This window comes from Medicago truncatula, chromosome 8, assembly GCF_003473485.1.
Source record: "Medicago truncatula cultivar Jemalong A17 chromosome 8, MtrunA17r5.0-ANR, whole genome shotgun sequence".
Lineage (NCBI taxonomy): Eukaryota > Viridiplantae > Streptophyta > Magnoliopsida > Fabales > Fabaceae > Medicago > Medicago truncatula.
Window position 1 is genome coordinate 21,264,957 of NC_053049.1, and position 17,127 is coordinate 21,282,083.

Sequence of the window (17,127 nt, forward strand, 5' to 3'; positions counted from 1 at the left end):
ATTGAATTACTGGTAAATTGGATTGCATAAAGGATTCCACCAGTTGAAATAATTATTGCAAATAAATATGTCATAATTAATGTGATTTTCTTTTTTTTTTCTTTTCTTTTTGACTTATGAGTGTTTTGGTCTAGTCCCCTCATGTAAATATTTTTCTATTTCTTTTTAATAAATTTTTTGAGTTCGGTAATATAAGATGGAGGTTTCGCAGAATGTCATCTTAGTTGGGATGTCATTGTTTCCTCCTGATACATGTCGTTTATCCCGACTTATAAAAAAAATGAATTAACAATTATTTTAACACAAGTTTATATTGGTTTTTTCCCACAATATCTTTTCTTTATTAGCATTTATTACTTCAAAATTTATACTTTCAACGCTGAATTTTGGTTTAAGAAAAGTCAGTCAAATCTAAAAGACAAAAAAATTCCTCTTATCCTACTTTTTTATTTGTTCATTAATCCCTTTCATTTTTTTAATAATTTCTCTTTTTCATCTTCTACAATGATATATAAAGAAAAACGTACCTACAGGATTTATTTTTTCATATCAATTCCATAATTTTTTTGTATTTCTCATAAAATTTTCTCAATCAGACTATTGGTAAGGTAAACATGTATCGGAAGGAATAAAGATGCATAGGTATGCAAAGATACATTGGGAAGGAGAAAATTAATGCATTGAAGTTTAAATAAAGAAGTACAATGCATTGGAAATATAGAATACTCCATCCGGTCTCAAATGTAAGCAACTTTTCATTTGTAGGTTCATTCAGTAAATATGTATCTGGTCATGTATGTGGTCAATATGACCACATACATCATTTACTGAGTGAACCTAAAAAATGAAACGCTGCTTACATTTAAGATCGGAGGGAGTACAATTAAAGTCTATAATAAGCTGTTAAATTTTACATTGGGAATGAAAATATGCATTCTAAGTAAGCAAACAATAATTTAAAATAATTTTAAAAGTCAAATGTATTTGATCCATGTTACGTTTGAAATTTAATTATTTTAATTCATTTTGCCTTATACTTTGTAATTTAGGCCTAATTTCAAATTTGGAATGTGTGAAACAAGATGGCTCAGCTAGGGTTTGACCCTTTCATGAGCGCATCCCTTTGCCTCGATTGATTTTCCATTGATTGCTCACAATATTTGCATGATTTGATTCACTTTCTTCAAGTGGCCTTCACGTGTTTTCCAATTGGAATTCAAAGAGGCCTTCTTATTCTTTCGTGATCAATTCAAATAGGTTCTTCTCTCATTGTATTCTCATTGCTTCATTGAATTATAAGTGTGGATTCCACTAATTGCTTCTCTCCTTGGATTATCATTAATTGTGCTATTCTCATATTTTGAGGTTACGTAAGCCTTTTTGGCCTGATTCTTTCATACCTAGAATCGGGTCTGGTGCTTTGCAGTCAAGCTCTTGATGGCATACATGTTTCCCCTAGCCGTGTGTGTCCGACACCATTCCTTCAGCAGTTGTGCAACTACTTCCTTCAGCAGTTGTGCAACCACCTTCAGTAACAGCTAAATCATTTGTAGCACCCTTAGCGAGTCAGAATGTGATTGATGACAAACCTCTCCATGCTCCATGCTTCAAAGGAGATGCTTTGAGCATCCAAATCGGTCAGGACGAGTATATTAGGGGTGTAAAGGAATGCAAGAATTCGTTACGGGATCAATTAACTCTTAACAAGGGGGATAAGCCGTATTCTGCACGAGACCTAAGTACCAAAATAGGAAAGCTTTGGGAAACATTGGCGGGCTGGAAAATGGTGCCTCTCGGCAAAGGTTACTATGACTTCCACTTTGACTTGGCGGATGATCTACGGAAAATATGGGCAGCAGGCACAGTCAACCTCAATCCGGGTTTGTTAAGATTATCTCGTTGGACCAAATATTTCAAATATCTTTCTCAAAAACAGACACATCGCTTTGGATTCACTTGGTTGAGTTACCGCAGGAATATTGGCAGGAGAGAACTTCGAAGGAAATCGCAAGCGCGGTTGGCACCCCGATTGACATTGATGGATCTACAAGAAACTGCACTTTTGGTCACTATGCAATGATTTTAGTTGACATGGATATATCAAAGAGAACATGTGATGAAATTCTTGTCGAGAGAGAAGGCTTCACTTTCACAGTGGAAGTACAATATGAGAGGAGACCGTTGTTTTTCCATCACTGTTACTTTATTGGACACAATCTCTCCACTTGTCGATGTTTACATCTCCATCCACCAAAGGACAAGAATGATTGTGGGAAGCAACTTACTATTGTCGAAGTAGCACCCCCTAAACCAACTCAGCAGTACAATGATGTGGGAGCTTCCAGTTCAAGTTACTTCAACAGTTACTGCTACTTAAAGGGTGCCGGTTTCTTCTGCTCCTACATCATTTCCTTCGACTTCACTAGTTATTTGGGATACTTCGACTTCAACATTTATTATCCCGACGTTGCATTCTAACTCACAGTTAGGGTCGGTTTCTATTGTTACTTCGACAGTGGCTACTTCTCAGATGGTCGTCTATGTGTCCATGCCGTCTTTTTCGTCAAACTCTTTCAGTTTTCCTCTACATAATGTGTTTACAGAATTTCTCTTGAGGAGTTGCCATGTGATATGCCAGTGTTAAAGGTTGTTTGCCCTGTTGTGCACGTTGACGTGCATTCCGAGAGAGCAGAGCAATTGCATCCGACATCGCGGGAAAAGTTGGAGAACCCCATAGTGGACGATGTCACTGTTACGCTTTCTAATGATGTGGAACACAATCATTCGAGCCCGCGGGAGATGGTGGAGAGTCTCAACGGTCCCCATGAGCGTGTGTGATGAACACTATTTTGTGAAAATTGTTCATATTTGACTTTTAATTATGAATTGATAAAAGTTGCTTGCTGAAAGATTAATTAAAGGCACAAAACACAAGAAATGAACTAAAAATATTGTTAATGAAAGGGTGTGCCAAAAGGAAACGAAAATTATGTATTGGGATTAATTTTGACAATGATTTGAGTTGAAAATGAGAATTTGGTTTTGAATTGGTGTTTAGGCTGATTTGTGGTTTCAAACAAGAAATAGAATGGAGAGTTTAGGGACGCCACATGTAATGCCCTATTTTAATATTTATTTATTTTATTGAGTTTATAGTCTATTTTTATGACTTGTGTGATTTATATAATTTTTGTGAGGTGTTGTTGATTTATTAAGTGGCTTATTTTATTATTATTAGAATAAGTCTTGAAAATAGAAATAAGATTAAGTTGTGGGGCTGTTTTGAGGATTTAGAGAATTTAGTGGATTAAGTGGAAATAATATAAAATAGATGGGAAGAGATAAATAGGAGAAACTAGGTTTAGAATTATCTTCACATACAACCAGTTTTGGAGAAAAGGAAGAACAAGAGGAGAGAAGAATCAAGAGAGAGCTGCGTATCGATTTTCTTAAGGTAAGGGTGGGACTAACATTCAATCTTCTTAAGCCTATGATTCTGATAATTAGATTTAACATGTTAGAGGTTTAATTTTGGGAATTGGGAATTAGGTTTTCCATTGTTGAGTTTGATTAGAAAAGTGTAGAAACCATGGTAATTGTGTTAAGAATTGATGTTCAGGTTGTAGAATAATCATAGGTTAAGTTTCCAAACAAATTTGAGAGTTTGTGTTTGAGTCTAGTGAATTAATAGTGATTCTTAAGTGAAAAACGCATTGTTAAACTAATTTTTGAACTGCTGTGAAGCTCAAAATCGGCCACCGAGTTTCCAAAATCGGCCACCGAGTTTCCAAAATCGGCCACCGATTTCTGAGCTGATTTTCTAGCTTTGGTTCGACGAAAATCGGCCCCCGATTTTCTGTCAGGCAAATCTGGAAAATATTCATAATTTTCACCCTTTTCTGTTTTGAATTTGCTCTCGGTGTAAACATGAAATTTTAGATAATTTTGTTAGTTTTTCAATGGCTTTGGTTTGACTTGAAAATGATTTTTAGTTTTTGAGATATGATGAAAATACTCCAAGGAGGTCTTAGTGAAACCTTATGAAAATTCAACATAACCGTTTCTAAGTTAATCCAAAACTTATGGGATAATTTCAACCCTCAAAACTAGAAGTACTATGAGTTCAATTAAGGTGTTTAAGAGTATTTAACCTATGTTGTGAGTTGATCCTTGGGGTAGGAATGGAGGTTGAATATAATATTACTGATGATCTGTGAAGTTGTTATAATATGATTTAATGTTGATAGTAATGTAATATATTTGTATATGCATTATGTGAATTATATAAGATGTTTAAGTTGATGTTGATTATCATTTGATGTTGTTATATCTCGAGATGTTTACGTGCTTCCTATGTTGATGTTGTTGGTTATGTGAAATATTTATATGCCTTATGTGGAAAATGTAAGATGTTTAAGTTGTTGGTGCTTTTCATTAATATTGTTATGTTGTGAATTGCTTGTACTGTTTCTGTTGTTGTTGCATATTGATCAAGTTGCAGGTGTTTGTCTAAGTTGTAAAGTTGTAAGTTGTCTTTCCAAAGTGTTCCAAAGTATTGGAGTCTTAAGTTGTTAATGATGTCTAAGTTGTTGTTGGTGACTGTTTATGTCCAGGTGTTTTGTGAGAGGTGATGTACTCTTACGTTGTTGTTTTATAAGAGGTGGTGTACTCTTATGTTGTTGTTCTATAAGAGGTGGTGTACTCTTACGTTGTTGTTTTATAAGAGGTGGTGCACTCTTACGTTTTTTTTGTGAGAGGTGGTGTACTTTTATGTGGTCGTATCATAAGAGGTAGTGTACTCTCACGTAGCTGTATTGTCAGGTTGACGTTGTCATCGTCGAATCGTTGAAGTTGTTGTTAATGACAAACAATGAAATATTACTGATTATGTTGTCGTTTATATTATTATAAGATGATGAATATGTTGTTGCTTATGTCATTATAAGATGATGATTATGTTGTTGTTTATATTATTATGAGATGATGATTATGTTGTTGTTTATATTGGTTATGAGTTAATGATGGTTAAAAGTGGATTGGACTATTAATGAAGCACTATATGAAGAATTATTATTATTAATTAACAATGTTTATGTTGTTTAATTTAATTGTTGAATTATATGTTTAATATTATTGTTTGTGAAATCTCACCCCTTCTGCTTGGAAATGTTGCTATTCATATGAGTAACTTGCAAGTGACCGAGTTTAAGCTGTTGTTAGATTGCTGTCGTGAGTGGACTATCTCTCATGTGTGTCTTTAGGTGCTCTGATACGTAACGGGATGAGAACTTTGTTGCATGCTTTTCTATTCCTTACGTATTACTTTATGAAGTTTATGACTATGTTTTTAGACTGGATTTCTATGAGATATTTATGATGAAGCCTTCGTGCCAAAGACTACTATTTTTAGATGTTGAAATAAATTCCGCTGCGAAGTTTTGAATATTTATGTTGATTGAAATTTGAAGAAAAATTAGTTAATTATTCCATTTATGATTTTTAAGAAGTGTGACATTCCGTTAATGTGGATTACTCTGATTATTTAAATGAAATTTTTATGTTGGGAAAACGGGGTGTTACACCACACTTTCTAATCCTAGAAAATTATAAGTCTATGGAATGAAGATCACCACAAGAAAAGGATTCTTGATATGATCAATACAAGGTCCAATCAAGAACCTAAAGAGCAATTACTCACTTTTTTAACAAAAATTAACTTGCCTTTTTATTCAATTTTCGTGTCTTATATATAGGTAGGAGGGACACTTGTTGAATTACAAAGAAAAAAATGCAAATAACTCTTAAGATTCCTTCAACCAAATTAATCTATCGTTATTTCCTATGGCTGAAGTAAATTAACATGAATACAAGAAATGGTTCCAAGACAAATCAATGAATTAGGGTGACTGGTCTTGATGATCATGATGATGGACGTGATTTTGATGATGATGGTGGTTTCATATGCTGAAATGAAATGCCTTCATTGTCTCATTGATGTCTTGTCTCTTTCCTCTTCAATTCTTGCATTCTTTCCTCCTTCAGATTAAATGCTCTTTAATGCCTTGTTTTTCTTTTGTCTTCAGCACTCCTTTGCACGAAATAAACACACAAAACATTCCATTTAAAGCTTTGGAAGCTTTAAAATGGATTAAACACACAAAATAACCATACTTAGTATTTTTGGGCCAAAATTGGTCTCTTACACTTTTTATTACAACATAACAAGAACAACTAAATAAAATGGGCAGCAAGAGATGCGCCCCACCCCTCATCCAATGGTTTGATGCACATGACCATTTTATCCTCCATGCTTTCTAGTGTAGGTTTGGACTCCAAGAATTTTGCAACAATTGAGTTAGGGCCTCCTTAGCTTTCTTGGTCCTCGACCTTGTCATTGGTCCTCCTAGCCCTTGAATTGAAGCACTTGTGTCATGGACAACCATGCCCTCATCATCCTCTCCCTCTTGAAAGGAATTCGTCCGTGAATTGAAATCACCATTACCTACATCAAAAGGAGTTAAGTCAGCAACATTAAAAGTAGCACTTATATCATACTCTCCGGGTAACTCAAGCTTGTATGCATTGTCATTGATCCTTTCTAGCACTTGAAATGGTCTGTCACCCCTTGGTTGAAGTTTTGACTTCCTTTGTTTAGGAAACCTTTCTTTCTTTATATGCACCCAAACCCAATCACCGGGTTCAAAAATCACCCTCTTCCTTCCTTTGTTTGCATTTTTAGCATACCCTTCATTTTTCTTTTCAATTTGCAACTTCACTTGCTCATGCATTTTCTTCACAAACTCAGCTTTGTCTTTTCCATCTTTATGCTTCAAAAAAGAATTGTTAGGCATAGGTAACAAATCAAGTGGAGTTAGTGGGTTAAAACCATAAACAACTTAAGGTGACATTTTTGTAGTACTATGAACCACACGATTGTAAGCAAATTACACATGGGGTAAACATTCTTCCCACAATCTCAAATTTCTTGTAAGAATACTTCTAAGAAGAGTAGAGAGAGTTCTATTTACTACCTCAGTTTAACCATCTGTTTGAGGGTGACAAGTTGTTGAGAATAGTAACTTTGTTCCAATCTTACCCCACAAGGTCCTCCAAAAGTGACTTAAAAATTTTGTGTCACGATCTGAACCTATGCTCCTTGGAACTCCATGAATGCGCACAATCTCCTTGAAAAACAAATCAGCCACATGACTTGCATCATCTACCTTTTTGCATGCAATGAAATGTGCCATCTTGGAAAACCTATCAACAACAACAAAAATAGAATCTTTCCCATTCTTTCTTCTAGGTAAACCCAAAACAAAATCCATGGAAATGTCAACCCAAGGAAATTCAGGAGTTGGTAACGGTGTATAAAGACCATGAGGCAAAACGTTTGATTTGGCATTTTTACACACTATGCATCTTTCATACAACTTTTGGACATCAATTTTCATATGAAGCCAATAAAAATGCTCTTGCAACAACTCTAAAGTTTTAACAACCCCAAAGTGTCCCATTAATCCCCCTCATGCGCCTCTTTTAAAAGCAAAGTTCTTATGGAACATTTTGGCACACGTAATCTTTTTTCTTTAAATAAATAACCATTGTGCCTAAAATATCCATTAATGGCAGTATGTTCACAAGATAAAAATTTTGATGAAAAATCAATATCACTTTCATATAAACTCTTAATTTGCTCAAGTCCAAAAACTTTAGTTTCAAGAGTGGAGAGTAAGGCATACCTTCTTGAAAGTGCATCTGCAACCACATTAGATTTACCTCTTTTGTGTTTGATCACATATGGGAATTGTTCAAGAAACTCAACTCACTTGACATGTCTCTTGTTCAACTTACCTTACCCTTTTAAATGTTTCAAAGATTCATGGTCACTATGAATGACAAATTCTTTGGGCAGTAGGTAATGTTGCCAAGTTTGCAATGATCTAAACAAAGCATACAATTCTTTATCATAAGTGAAGTAATTAAGGGAAGCACCCTTTAACTTCTCACTAAAATAAGCAATTGGGTGTCCTTCTTGCATCAAAACAGCCCCAATTCCAACATTAGAAACATCACATTCAATTTCAAAAGATTTGGAAAAATTTGGTAATGCTAAAATTGGTGCTTTGGTAAGTTATTCTTTAAGTGCAGCACCTAAGGAGCAATTACTCACTTTTTTAACAAAAATTAACTTGCCTTTTTATTCAATTTTTGTGTCCTATATATAGGTAGGAGGGACACTTGCTGAATTACAAATAGAAAATGCAAATAACTCTTAAGATTCCTTCAGCCAAATTAATCTATCATTATTTCCTATGGCTGAAGTAAATTAACATGAATACAAGAAATGGTTACAAGACAAATCAATGAATGAGGGTGGCTGGTCTTGATGATCATGATGATGGACGTGATTTTGATGATGATGGTGGTTTCATATGCTGAAATGAAATGTCTTCATTGTCTCATTGAAGTCTTGTCTCTTTCCTCTTCAATTCTTGCATTCTTTCCTCCTTCAGATTAAAAGCTCTTTAATGCCTTGTTTTTCTTTTGTCTTCAGCACTCCTTTGCACGAAATAAACACACAAAACATTTCATTTAAAGCTTTGGAATCTTTAAAATGGATTAAACACACAAAATAACCATGCTTAGTGTTTTTGGGCCAAAATTGGTCTTGCACTTTTTATTACAACATAACAAGAACAACTAAACAAAATGGGCAGCAAGAGATGCGCCCCACCCCTCCTCCAATGGTTTGATGCACATGACCATTTTATCCTCCATGCTTTCTAGTGTAGGTTTGGACTCCAAGACTTTTGCCACCAATTGTGTTAGGGCCTCCTTAGCTTTCTTGGTCCTCGACCTTGTCATTGGTCCTTCTATCCCTTGTTTTCATTGTTTTATAAATCACCTTTGTACAAGACTCTTCATTTGCTGTAAAATGATTACTCAAATATCAAATAGATATCGTTTTCTCTTCCTCGTCAGTTTATTTTTCATGCTCAGTTACACTAACTTCTTTATTTTTCAACAAATAAAGAAGCTCCAAAAATCTAGGTGTGTCCCTCAAAAGGACACTGCCCCAACACAAACATCTAAAAGCACATGTGGCTTAGCAAACAAAATCAAACTCATAGATCCATCGCTTCGTCTTGTTCCCAAAGCTTGTGCTTGGGGAATGTGGACCACCAATATATTCCTAAGGGCCTAAAAGTCCTCTAGAAAAGCTTAGGTGCCCTCTTTCAGGGGACGCCGCCTTAGCCAGCTTATAGAAGCATCTAGAACTGGGTAAAAAGACCTAAAGCCCAGCTTGCTTGGGGCTTAAGTCACGCTGAAACAAGCCCACAAAAAGTTATAAAATATCCCTCTTGAGATCATTCCCAAAGCATGACATAAAAAGACTAAACTCTAGTTTCTAATATTGTACTCACTGCTGGTACAATTATGGCATGTGTGTGTTGTGTTCTGGTTTTTATGTGTTGCGCAGGGGGTATCTGACATAAATAAAAATATTTCAGGGGTAATTCACTATTAGTGACAAATTTCATGGGATATTTTGTCCGTTAATTCCTATCATGTTTACTTATTTTCTCTGCCATGAGTTAATTTGTCATAGTGTAAGCATTAATCTGTCACGAGTTAAAGTACCTTAGACCATCATAAGCATTATGACAAAGCATTATGTCATGATAAAGTATTGTGTTCAGTTCATGTTATTATTAAATTACATTTTTATATGGTAGGGGTGATAAAAGTTATTGTTGCAAAATCGAATTCAATAAAACTAGAAGTATGCAACATCATCCATGAAGTGGTGAAAATGAAAAATATGAAGACTGAATTTATCTTCTATCCAAGAACTACCTCACATTGCATGAGTTTTTTTATTGCAAATGTGTGTGCGCATGTTTATATTTATATAAAAGAAAAATCTCTCAAAAGAGCACAAGAAAAATTGTTTGTCACAATGACCAATTTTCTTGATTAATATAAATTTCGCGACGTTTTGCACATAAGGATAAAATTTTAGAGGAGATATTTGCTCATAACCGTTTTAAAAATTCAGATTTTTTTTTATAACAAAACTATTAGAAAAAAATACCTCTTATGACATGACATGACATGTTAGACCACAGACACTGTCACATAAACAGTCAACAACCATCTCATGTTGACTAACAGAGAAAACCAATTAAGTGGATAAATTGACTAATGTTTGACAATTTCATAAAAATTTGTCTATTCTCAACTTTTAGAGGGTAATTACAAGATTTTAAAATTTCAAAGGATATTTGTCTATTTAATCGTCATGATGATATATAATTGCTTGGGTTAAATATTTTTTTGTCCCAATAAATATGTCAACTTTTCATTTTAGTTCCTCTAAAAAATTTCTTTAACTTTTAGTCTTCCAAAAGTTTTTCATCTTCACTTTTGGTCGCTCGCTTAAGGTAAACTCATATGTATAATTCATATTTTTGAATAAAATTATGCTAAAAAATTTATACTATTATAAGAATCTCTCCAAAAAAAAAAATAGATTTGTCCTTGTGAGCATAACTCAGTTGGTAGGGATATACATTATTATATGCAGGGGCCGGGTTCGAACCCCGGACACCCCACTTATTCACCTTGAAAACATGAATTAAATATGAATTTTTATATTTTTGGAGGTTAAAAATTCAAATTTTATTTATGTTATGTTAAAAAAAATCTAATTTTTTATGGAAGAGTTTTTTTCAATATTCTATACATTACTGCATAATTTTATTAAAAAAAAAATACAGAAATAACTTAAAAATAGAAACCAAAGTACTAATTAAAATTTTTATAGGGACTAAAATGTGAGGAAAAACTTTAGAAGAATTAAAACAAGGAAAATGCTAACCGGTACCCCCGAAACACTAGTTAATGATATGAAAAAGGAAATTATGCAGTAATTAATGCATTGAAATTGTGTAATTAATTGATAATAAAATCAAAAACAATTTCCTTTTACTATAATAATTCAATTTTATAATATGCGACACCGGTTCGCAGACCCTTAAAACAATTAGTAAGCTCCTTCGTTAATACAACTCTTGGTGAAAACAAAAAGCTAGAACTAGCAAGCAAGGGGTGTGGTGAGCGGTTACGCAAAAGCAATGGCGGAGGAATCCAAACGAAAAGCAGGTGATGAAGACAGAATCAGTAATTTACCAGACGGTTTACTGAACCACATCCTATCACTCCTTCCAACCAAAACCGCCGTTACAACAGGCCGTCTATCTCGCCGATGGCGCCACCTTTGGAAGCATCTATCCGCTCTCAACTTCTCCGACAACTCCCACTTATCTTTCATCCCTTACACCCAACAGTCAGAACTTTTTTAAAACCTTCGCTCTTTTCGTTAACAGCGTCTTCCTCGTTCTTCTCCGTAACCCTTGCACCATTCGGAAGATGACTCTTGATTGTGCTCACTCCACTCGTGATGATTATCAGTTTCGTGAATATTCTGTTGATAATTGGGTTCGTGCTGCCATTGGTCCCCATCTTCAAGAACTTAACCTTACTCTTATGGCTGACTTTGATGGTTCCGACTTCAATCTCCCGAAAAGCCTGTTCACTTCAGCCAACCTCATTTCACTCAGGTATGATTGTATGCACCTTAATATTCTATTGGACTTACGTGAAAAAAAAAATGATAAGTTAGATTTCTTATTAGTTCGGTAAATTGTTGTGTGGTGCTTGACACTCCTCGGATTAGGCGTGTCCCCCTCGTGTCCGACACCGACACGACACGACACCAACACTTGTAATTACACCGCATTATGTGATTTTTACAAATTATTTGTTGTGTCGACACGACTTCAAGCTCCCGAAAACGCTATTCACTTCCGCCAACCTCGTTTCACTCAGGTATGATTGCATACACAATCTGAAATACCGAATTTGAAATTGATTAGCGAGTCTTCTTAGTATTATATTGGACTTAGGTGGTGGAAAAATTGAGAGGTTAGGTTTCTCATTAGTTCGGCAAATTGTTGTGTGGCTCTTGTGAAGATCACAAAATGCCCACATCTTTTTGTGCAGGAGACTTAAGTGCTCTAATTGGTGGATATGGTTAAATTCAGATTTTTGGAAGTGGTTTTAGGAAAACGTTTTAGTTAGGCATGGCAATGGGGCGGGGTGAGGACGAGTTTTACATTCCCCGTCCCCATACCCGATTCTCATATACTTATCCGTTACCCTACCCATATTCAACGGGGATGATAAATTGAACTTCATCCTCATCCCCGACGGGTTCGGGTATCCCTGCCCCATCCCCGTCCCCGCATTGAATAATTTTTTTTAATAAAAAATAGAAGTTTTTTGCAACCTCTAGAGAAATATTGTAATGCATTATCCAACAATATGTTCACTTTAAAATTTTTTAGACCCATTGATTTAGTTTCTCCTTTAAATATCAATGGTAGCTTTTATAACAAGGCAATTATCAAACAAAATAACATGGCATATCAACATAAAGTAGTTTTCTGCAGTTGGGACGGGTTTGGGTATGGGTTTGGGGTGGGTACCTATATACCCGTTACCCGTCCCATACCCGTGTTTTGAAATCGGGGAAAACCCAAACCCAGTCAAAACGGGGAAAATCCGTCAAATTGGGTTTGGTTCGGGTGGGTAACTACGGGTATGGGTTTTGTTGCCATGCCTAGTTTCAGTTACACATGTTCCTTCTATGAGTGGATGATAATGAACCCAGTAGGTGTTGAATCAATAACGCCATGTGGCAAATTCGTACAGGGGTTGGTTGACATGACATTGGTTCTGTTCGTAGTCGTCCTCCTGCTCGGCAGGGTTTAGTGATATTTTTTTTTAAACAAATGGGATGCAAACGAAGCTGCATACCCTTGTAAATTAAGATAAAAAAGTTACATAAAATTGGGGGACATAACCTGACCCAATGAAAATCAAAACAACATAAAACCAACTCAAATGATAACACAGCTCAGTCCAAAGGGTTACAAAAAACAACAAGGAACATACATGCACGACCAGTAGAATCTAGCAAGCCCGCTGTTAAGAGTCCCACATCGGTTAGGAGTTGGCCTGACAATTTGTTTATAAGTGGGGGCAATCCTCACCTCACAAGCCGGTTTTGTGGGGTTGTGTTAGGCTCAACCACGATTTCTAATATGGTATCAGAGCCTCTTCACGATTGTTTGGGCCACCTGTTATCAGGTTTCCGTTATCGGGCCACCCGTCATTTATGTTCACGCTTCAGATGTGTAATCCTGAGCGTGAGGGGGTGTGTTAAGAGTCCCACATCGGTTAGGAGTTGGCCTGACAATTTGTTTATAAGTGGGGGCAATCCTCACCTCACAAGCCGGTTTTGTGGGGTTGTGTTAGGCTCAACCACGATTTCTAATATGGTATCAGAGCCTCTTCACGATTGTTTGGGCCACCTGTTATCAGGTTTCCGTTATCGGGCCACCCGTCATTTATGTTCACGCTTCAGATGTGTAATCCTGAGCGTGAGGGGGTGTGTTAAGAGTCCCACATCGGTTAGGAGTTGGCCTGACAATTTGTTTATAAGTGGGGGCAATCCTCACCTCACAAGCCGGTTTTGTGGGGTTGTGTTAGGCTCAACCACGATTTCTAATACCCGCGTACCATCCCGAACTTATATGAACTTGAACTTGAACTTTCACGAATGACAATGAATCCAACCGCCAACACAGTAGTTGATCCACGAAGCAAACCACTTACTGAGACAAAACAACAAGTTTACGCGGTCATTTCTAGCCTATCAATCTGAATGCTCCGGGTTGGGTGATCCTCATTGGAGGTTAGATGGTTTTCTAGTGTTGTTTTAGTTTTTGCTCTTGCTTTACTGTGGGAGGGATCTTTGGGTTTTGTTATCACTTGGCTTGAGTACTTGCTGTACTCATTATTTGTATATGTTTGTACTCATTATTTGCCATTCAAACCAAAAGTTTGAAATTGATTTTTATAATAGGTGGAATATGTAATTGTAGTTCTTTTGATGTTGGTTACACAATGACTGAAACAATAATTATACATTCGACATGAACATATTTTAGAGGCCTAAAATAAAACAAGAAATTCCAAGAACAAAAACTACTATATTTGATTTTTTTGGTTTCTGAATTGTGATATAACACTTACATATTTGTTCCTCAGTCTCTGTGGTGAAATTTGTGTTAACATCCAACACTCTACGGTGATTAGTTTACCGTCACTAAAGATGCTGCTAATCAATATTGGTCATATGGAAGTACCTTCCATTAATGCACTCCTCTGTGGCTGCCCAAATATAGAATCTCTGAATCTTGGCTTTTCTCCGCAAAGCTTAGACAAAGTTTGCATCCCACCTCCCTTGAAAAGGCTTAAAATCACCGTAGCAAATGTTGTTGGGGCTTACCTTGAAATAAATGCACCGAATCTTGAGTACCTTAACATTACCGGAATCACATTCGGCCAAGTTTTCACCATGTATAACTTGCACAATGTGGTGGAAGCGTATCTTGATGTCTTTCCCCAATCGCTTGGTTCCGTCGTCGCTTTACACAATCTCCTTGGTGCTCTCTCTGGGACTAAACATTTAGTGTTGAGTCATTCAACAACCCAGGTTTAGTCTTTTCCTAAGTTATTATATGTTTATGTCATCATTTGTAGAGAGAGTAAATTGGTAACTACCTATTAATAAACTATTAACCAACTTTAACTCTATTAATCATGATTTATTTATATATAGATAGATATATTTTTGTACTAATTAGTAGTTGGTGTCTTGTACAAACAGTGGCTGCTTGGTGAACCCCACAATCTACTTTTTCAAGAATTTCACTATTTGATACGTCTAGAGCTCATTCTTCTCTGGTTTAACTCCAATTCTCTGCTCAGCTTGCTTCAGAAATGTCCGATGCTGCAAGTTCTTATAATTCAGAACGACAAGGTTTGTATAATCGAAGCTTAATCTGCTCTATCTAATTTTGATGTGAAATTAACCAATTTTTATGAAATAGATTACATGAATTAGAAGTTTTATCTTATTGCACAATACACCACTTAATATATAACATGATTAATTCATTACTATGAATATTGCATCTTATTCAAGTCCTTTGTTGCCTACAGCAACAATTACCAATTTTAGGATGGGCTCCACAGACAAGGGTTCCTGATTGTCTCGTATCCCACCTGACCTTTATTCAATTTAAAGGACTGCGAGGATTTCCAGATGAGGTGTCATTTGTCGAGTATGTTTTGCAAAATGGACTTGTTTTAAAAACAATGATTATTGCTGTTAGATCCTTGGACCTAGAAAAGAAGTACTCCGTTGTCAAAACGTTATCTAATGCGCCTAGGGCTTCTACAACATGCCAACTTACATTTGATTGAGTTGTTTCTCCTAAGGTGTGATTTATCTCCCTCAATCCATTTTCTCTATCTCAGTACTGCATCAAATCAAAGATGACTAACATTGTCTTTAGTCTGCACTATTAATAGCTATATATTTTTTTAGATACGTGTCACTGTTGGAAATTCCCAAATTTCAACAGTCACCGCATTCCGATTTCAATTATATTGGAGTGGAAAGACATGATACCATACCCTTAAAGTGTCTAAATTTTCAAACTAGTGATTTTCATGCTTAGCTAGAGGAATTGAGTTTTGTAACTGTAACATTGAAGGACACATAATATTTTCATGCAGCTGTTCAGTCTTTGTAGTAAAAGTAGTCAACCAGTTTTGATGTTAACAAACTCTTTCAAATTTAGAGTACAAAGTTCACACAAGTAGATGTGGTTGTGATGTTTCATTGAACTCATTTAATTGTTTTTGCTTCAGATTTGTATACTGAGAAATGTAATTAACTGTTTTCAAGTTTGCGGCCAACGATTTTCTTCAACAGATCAACCATTATCTTTCGCATGTTACTGCCATTCTCAAATTTCTTTAGTTTTTGTTATTAGATACCTTTACAGATTTGAATTGTTATTTAATGCTATATGGCGTAATTTGAATAGCCTAATTTAACCAGGGACATTAATTATTAGTATCACAATATAGCAGCATTGATTAGACATATGTAAATTCTGCTTGTCGAGTTTCCAGTGTTGGTACTAAACATAATGAGATTTGAATAACTCTTTTGTTTTATGTTTGGCAGTTCGCATTTGTAATGCCATGATGTTTGAAGTTGACAGAATCATGTTTCAAGAAAAAATTGTCTCCCTTTTGAACCTGAACCTGTTGTAAGTAAAAGGAACCAAATTATATCCTTTAGTTCTGCTTTGTGCCATTTGGGTTTCATCATGACTCTGAAACACTGAGTGTTGAATTGAATCAGAGAATGTGGAAATTTAGTTTCTGTAGGTCTTAATGAATGTCTTAATGCCAATATACAATAGGTGTATGGTGTAACAAATATAGTGCAGGTTTTTATGATGTTCCAACTATGCCTACAAAATTAGGGAACAAAATTTGACTCGTGAGTATATGTTTACTCAGAAGAAAATTGCAATTTTACACATTTTGGTTGAAAAATCAAAATAAATTCAAGCTTTTATGAAATGCTATAAAACTTTCCAGATCCTTTCTATCTATTTTTATAGATGTCTCCACAGACAATCAACTACAAAAATTATTTTTATGTTGAGATTTCTATTGTTTTGTTTTTTTAATTGTTTTGTTAACTAAACTAGTTAATTCATAACTAATTTTTTTTACAAGGTTAGAATATGTGTTTTTCTTTTTACAATCTTTTTTCAGACTTCACATATTTTACAAGGTCAATTTGAACAATTAACCTTTTATTTATTAATCATAAGGTTAAGATTAAGGGAATGCCTAAAAATGAAATTACTGGAAATGATTATATGATTTTCTCTCATCACATTCAAATTTCTTGTCTATGTTTATGTTCTTAATTGAAAATCTTATTAAATGGCATGATTGTGTCTTATCCCATTTGGGAAGCTCATTGATATAATTAAGATCTCTCCCAACATTGATTTTCTTTTTTCAAGTATAAACCCTTTTAAATTTTTATTGGTTATGTAAAGATATCTTTTAAATAAATTGTAATTATTTTATACAAGTTTCATGGAATGCAAGTTATTC

The 17,127-nt window shown here is 35.1% G+C and overlaps 1 protein-coding gene across 1 annotated transcript; it reads left to right on the forward strand.

The window, feature by feature from the left end:
* The first annotated feature begins 11,064 nt into the window (after window positions 1–11,064).
* LOC25502388 (F-box/FBD/LRR-repeat protein At4g26340) lies at window positions 11,065–16,551 on the forward strand. Its single transcript, XM_039829395.1, has 5 exons — window positions 11,065–11,627; window positions 14,182–14,629; window positions 14,804–14,956; window positions 15,139–15,417; window positions 16,175–16,551. The coding sequence occupies exons 1-4, from the start codon at window positions 11,437–11,439 to the stop codon at window positions 15,400–15,402; spliced, it is 1,056 nt and encodes a 351-aa protein (XP_039685329.1). The 5' UTR covers window positions 11,065–11,436; the 3' UTR covers window positions 15,403–15,417; window positions 16,175–16,551.
* The last annotated feature ends 576 nt before the right edge of the window (window positions 16,552–17,127 follow it).

Excerpts from the sequence above, each read along its gene's own strand:
- LOC25502388 (XM_039829395.1), top strand. The coding sequence starts at position 11,437 with ATGACTCTTGATTGTGCTCACTCCACTCGTGATGATTATCAGTTTCGT. Across the intron at positions 11,628-14,181 it reads GCCAACCTCATTTCACTCAG|TCTCTGTGGTGAAATTTGTG; the intron begins GTATGATTGTAT and ends TTTGTTCCTCAG. Across the intron at positions 14,630-14,803 it reads TGAGTCATTCAACAACCCAG|TGGCTGCTTGGTGAACCCCA; the intron begins GTTTAGTCTTTT and ends TTGTACAAACAG.